Source organism: Bison bison, unplaced genomic scaffold (assembly GCF_000754665.1).
Source record: "Bison bison bison isolate TAMUID 2011002044 unplaced genomic scaffold, Bison_UMD1.0 scf7180017864185, whole genome shotgun sequence".
Classification (NCBI taxonomy): Eukaryota; Metazoa; Chordata; class Mammalia; order Artiodactyla; family Bovidae; genus Bison; species Bison bison.
The window spans coordinates 714569-720510 of record NW_011494757.1 but is presented as its reverse complement, the minus strand read 5'-3'; the positions used below and the strand labels follow the sequence as shown (position 1 = coordinate 720510).

At 50.1% G+C, this 5942-nt stretch overlaps 1 protein-coding gene across 1 annotated transcript in view; it reads right to left on the bottom strand.

Annotated features, from left to right (window-relative positions):
• Nucleotides 1–5942, bottom strand: part of MS4A14 (membrane-spanning 4-domains, subfamily A, member 14) — a 30509-nt gene that overhangs the window by 21442 nt on the left and 3125 nt on the right. The window contains exons 3-4 of the mRNA XM_010843745.1: nucleotides 4861–4989; nucleotides 2165–2215 (exon numbers count right to left, since the gene is read on the bottom strand). Of these exons, the coding sequence (XP_010842047.1) occupies nucleotides 2165–2215; nucleotides 4861–4989 (180 nt within the window). The remainder of the gene's footprint in view (nucleotides 1–2164; nucleotides 2216–4860; nucleotides 4990–5942) is intronic.

The window sequence follows — 5942 nt, the reverse complement described above, 5'->3', positions numbered from 1 at the left end:
ATGGCAATGAATTTGGACTGAGATTTAATGGTTTCCTTCCTTTGGCTCTCACTTTTCGAACCTCCAAGCTATTAATAGTTCAGATAGCCCCACCAATTTCCTATTCCCTTTACTTCCTATTTTTTTTTAATTTTGTTTCGTTTTGTTATATAACTCTTGAGTTCCTTTGAAGGAAGAGAGGTGTCATTCATTACCTAATCCCAGCATGGATAGTGCTCTTTTAAAAGAGAAACAGAAAAGTCTCCTATCTCAGTTCCGCGGATGGTTACTATACTCGACTTTGCTACATCTGTTGGAAGTGCAGTGATACATTTATGCATTTACACACCCTGTCCTATCCGGCAGGACGTGTGACTCTCTGTGGTGTAACTTGGAAGTACACCTATGATTTTAATGTTTGCCCCAAACGCAGATCTTTTTCTGCCCATGGGGATTTTGGCAGAAAATACCCAGAGTCACACGGATATACCGTCTCACTCAGTCCTAAGTCTTTTGGTCCCTTCAAGGCTCTGTTCTGGCTCCCAGAGGACATTTCATGGACTAACATCTCTAGCTCAACACCCCCTCAGGTGTATTCTGCTTTACAGTTTACAAAGAGCGTGCACAGCTTAGTCTCCTCTCATCCTCATGACAGTTTTACGATGTCGGCAAACCCCCTTTTATCCCCACGTCACAGGTCAGTAGGATTCTGGGGTCAGGTGATTGTGAATTCGGAGGAAGAGCTCTGATGGAGCCAGGTCTTACACCGCCCAGGTTAGCACTGCTGTCCCCGTGACGTAACGGTCTGCCTCCAGCTCAGTGAGTCGTGGGCAGGTCTGCCTTATCCTCGGTCTATCCCTCAGGTCCAAAAGGAAGTCAGTGCAAGAGAAGAATGAAAGTTGAGGCTTCGTCTACATTGTCCGTATCTATCTCCACAGGTAGAGAGAGATGGAGGCCTTCGTCCCCGCTAGAAGCCCCTGAGGTTTGTAGCTGTCTCTAGGGGATATTGGCAGAGGACCATAAAGAAAGAGGTAAAATGGCTTTGAGAGAAGGTCTACTTCTCCAGGGCCTTAAAAAAATCAGACTGGTTAGGCATGTAAACATTTAAGTATCATTTTGTCTTATATGTGGTATCTTATTAAATCCTCAAAATAATCCTTCAGATTTGACACAGCGATGAGTGGTGGCCTGGATTCAGCCCTAGAACAATCAGCATCAATGCCAGACTCTTTCCTGCAGACTTTGGGCAGACCCCAAGGAGAAGACTCTGTCGTTGCTGGGGTGTGTGTGTGTGTGTGTGTGTGTGTGTGTGTGTGTGCAGTCACTCAGTTATGTCTGACTCTTGTGACCCTATGGACTGCCCGCGAGGTTCCTCTGTCCATGGGATTCTCCAGGCAAGAACACTGGAGTGGGTTGCCATTTCCTCCTCCAGGGGATCTTCCTGACCCAGGGCTCTAATCCACATTCCCTGCACTGGCAAGCGATTCTTTACCACTGTGCCACCTGGGGAGCCCATTGTTGGGGTCGGGGTGTAACAACTGGGACCCTGGGATTGATTTTGCTTACAGTAGGGTTTATACACCTTGACACAATAAGTATTTGGAGCCAGATACAGTTTTTTTTTTTTTCTTTTACTATCCTTTGTATTTTAAAATGTTTAGAAACATCCCCAGCCTCTACCCACTAGATGACAACAGCCCTCCTCACCCTCCCACCCCTGGCTGTGATGATCAAAATGTCCTCAGCGTGGGGCTTCCCTGGCGGTCCAGTGGTTAAGCCTGTGGCTTCCACTGCAGGGGCCGTGGGTTCCATTCCTGGTCAGGAACTAAAATCCTGCGCTCTGAGCTTGGCAGCCAGGAAAAAAATAAGTGCCTTCAGGCTTTGTCTAATATTCCTGGGGGTGGAGCTGGAGGAGGCACAAAATTACTCCCAGTTAAGCACTGTTGAGTTAGAGGAGTGTAAAATGGTCTTTAATAAGCAGCTCCTTTGGTTGATTTGACCAAGGCAGTGGCACCCAGGGGAAGGCTGCAGGGCTCACGCTGCTGCCAAATAGCAGGGGCCTCAACTGCACACTTGATGCGCAAAGACTTCCCTGGAGGGTCCTTTATTACCCAAGGCTTTCTGCCCAAAGATGGTCTAAAAGAAGTACAGTTTCAAACTGCCCAGAAGTCACAAGGTGACTTACCACACATTTGTCATGGCTGTTGGTTCCTGTGAGGTACCCTGTGACAGTGAACTGTGGGGAAGGAAAGAGAAAAGTTACCAGCGATGGAGCGCTTGACTGCCCTACAGTATAAACTCCTTCGGAGACTATATCGTAACCGACATGTCTGTGACCCTCCCAGACCCTTCCGTAACTGGCCTCTCCCATCAGGGAAGGACGGTGGGCCCTGACGTAAGAAAAAAATCCTGTGCTGGCCATGCTTGTCACTCAACAAGGGCTCTTTGCCCACGTAAGGTCCAAAAGGTACCACCCTGCTGGGCTCCAAAAGAAAGACAGTCCTGGGCTCTGGGCCTGGAATAGTGAAGGTGAGCTCTGTCTGCTCTGAGTAAGTGCGGGGCCTGGAATCTAGTCTTATCTTACCCACTTATTTATATGAGACACAAAGAGCCTGGCTGTTGTTTAGTCGCTCAGTTGTGTCCGATTCTTTGTGACTCCATGGACTGTAGCCCACCAGGCTCCTCTCTTCATGGGATTCTCCAGGCCAGAATATTGGGTGGGTTGCCATTTCCTTCTCCAGGGGATCTTCCCAACCCAGGGATTGAACCCACATCTCCTGGAGAAGAAGGCATCAGAGGATGAGATGGCTGGATGGCATCGCTGATGCAATGGATATGAAGGAGATCATGAGGGACAGGGAGGCCTGGCATGCTGCAGTCCATGGGGTCGCAAAGAGTCGGACACGACTGGGCGGCTGAACAACAGCAACTTCTGCACTGCAGGTGGATCCTTTACCACTGAGCTCCCGGGAAGCGCAGAGAGCTTAGAACCACACAGAAGAAATGAGACCGGTGTTCCCCAGGGTGGGGTCCATATTTTTTTTTAATGTTCCAATAATGAGAACCTCTGCCATGGGAATTGGTTTTCCACTTTGGGGATATTGGGCCTTGGAGTCAAGGACCTTGAGAAGACATGTAGGGATCAGAATGTTACCTCTGATGCCTCCTTCAGCTTCACCTCCCAGCTTGGGTCACCGATCAGGCTAGCTCTACTTCCAGGTCATTCCCGAAGCCGTCCGCCTTTATCTTTGCTGCCTCCCAGAGAGTTCAAGGTACCACCTCTCCATTTCTGGAATCCTGCAGCCTCCCCGCAGCTGGTTCTCCCAGATCTGCTCTTATCATGCTTGGGCTCATTACCCTCTCAGGGGACATAACATTTTAGAGATAACAAGGCTTCCGATCTTACTAACCTTGCTCTCGTATTAAAGCACCACATTCTTTTTACGACCATAAGGATCGGCATGACCTGGTTCCAGCCTACATTTTTGGCCTCCTTTTATGCCACTGCAATAGACTTATTGGTCTTCTTTCTGTTGCTCTCGCCCACATCAAGCCCTCAGCTCATGCTTCACTGTTGCCGGGAGCGAGCTTTCCCTCTACTTTGTGCGGTGAACACCCACGTGCAGAGCGCCTCCCTGGCCTCCCAGCACAGGTGAGTCCCCATTGAATGTTCACCTGACGCCTGGAACTCCTCCGTGGGCGCAGCAGGATGTGGTGACGTGCCTGTGGAGCTGCTTGCACTTTCGCTTATAGCCTACCCACCAGATGCCTAACCCTGTCTATTTCTAAGCGCAGCTCGTCACTTCTCTCAAAGAGGGCCTTGTCTACCAGGGCCCTGGCACCTAGGACCCTCCTGCAGATGTAGGATGGGTGCTCAGTAAATACCTCTTCAGTGAAGAGTGGAGTTTTAAAAAGTAATGTGCCAGACCCTCATTGTCGTTCACGCGTTCCGATCACACAGTATCACGCTGGGAACATCCTCTCGTGACGTGGGGAAGCGAGGAGCTGGTCTGCCTGCTTTCTGTGTGCGCTGTGAAAGTCACGCTGTCTCACGCCATTGACGTTTGGGAAATGGAAGCTAGCAGCACTGCTGGTGTCTCAGGAAAGGTTCGGGGTGTTTGTGCTCATCAAGAGAGGCAGGGCGTTAACAGAGACAGTGTCTCATTTCTTCATTAGTTCACCCATGTGTTCATGGAGCGATTCATTCACGCCTGCTATGCAGCAAGCATGACTCTGAGGTCTGAGAATGTAACGACAACTCTAACAGACAACACTCATGTCCTTTTGGGACTCTAGGTTTTAATAGCGGAAGCTCTACAGAGTCTAGCCTTAAATATGATGGCATAAGATTAGGAACCAAGGCTGTGGGGATTGGATAGATATAGGTCTGTACTAGGAATTATGTTTACGATTCTTTCATTAGCTGGATGAATGACATTCATAAACTGTCTCTGGGCATAATGAAGCAGTTGAGCCATAATAATGTGTTAAAATTCTCCTTAAGCTTTGAGAGGCTGTGATTGTGAGTGTTAGCCAGGCAGGTTTAAATTGCTACCTACTCCCAAATTCCATTTTTTTTATTTGCAAAGGGAAAAGTAGGATATATGCCCATCTAATCTCCCAGATTGGTAGCAAGGAGCAAATGACTTACTATACACACGAGGGCTGGAAAACTTTTCAACACTGTACACGTAAGAGCGGTTATCACCATGAGGATGGTGGTACTGCCATGACCCAGATGGAATCACTTCTTTTCCCGGGGAGGGAATTGGCTATCTGGTCTCCTTGGGGACCACCTGCGTGGGATTCATTGTCTCAGGACTGGAGTCAATTCAAACCAGTCTTTATGGTAATTCCTCCAAAGCTCCTAAGAGTACTCACAATAAATGCTCCCCAGAATGGATATCCTGTCAAGAAAACCAGGGGGAATCTTTGGGCGAAGTTGAAGTAATTCAATGCAAATATAGCTCCGATGCCGGCAATGATCAGGGCAAGCAGGACCTGGGAAGCCTGTGAAGAGAAGAATGGGCCGGTGAGGCCACGCGTGCCCGGGCTCTCTGGAGCCTCCCAGGCGAGTGGGCATCGCCACTAGAATGTCGCGCCCTCCGCCTGCGTGCCTTCCCCTCCTGTTTACCCACCACTCAGGCTTTCAGGAGGCCCGGCGGCCTTCCTCCCCTCACTCCCCTGTGTCCGTGTCCGAATCCTTCATGCTCACCCTTCCCTGCTGACAGTGTCTCTGGGGTTATCAGTCCGTCTTGCATCTCACGGGTTTGAGCATGTGTCTGACTCTCCCTCTAAATTTGCGGTCCCCGGCTTTCGGCACCAGGGACCAGTTTCGCGGAAGACAGTTCTTCCACAGCCAGGGGGTGGGGTGTGGGCGCTGGGGAGTATGGTTTGGGGATGGTTCTCGAAAGAGGCGTGAACCTCGATCCCTCACAGGCGCGGTTCACAGTCGCCTTCACACTCTGATGAGACTCTAGAGCTGCTGCTGATCTGACAGGTGATGCCGTGAGCAGCCAGGGCTGCTGGAAACACAGATGAAGCTTCGCCCCCTGCCCGCCCGGGGCTCACCGCCTGCTCTGCGGCCCGTTTCTCACAGACCATGGGCTGCCACGGACCCCTGCCCTAGACGGCAAGCTTCTCGGGATGCCGATCCCAAACTACTCACCTTGACATTCTTTCCCCTTCTGTAGAACCAGCCTCCTGTTACCATCCTCACCCCAACACACACACACACATTTTCCACATTAAATATAGCCTTTGAGAATTATGGCAACCGCTCCAGTACTCTTGCCTGGAAAATCCCATGGACGGAGGAGCCTGGTGGGCTACAGTCCATGGGGTCGCAGTCAGACACGACTGAGCGACTTCACTTTCACTTTCTTTTCTTTCTTTTTTTGAGAATTGTAGCCTCAGTCCAGTGCTCTGAAAGTGTATGAAGTTCCCTGAGCTGGAGCAGAGAA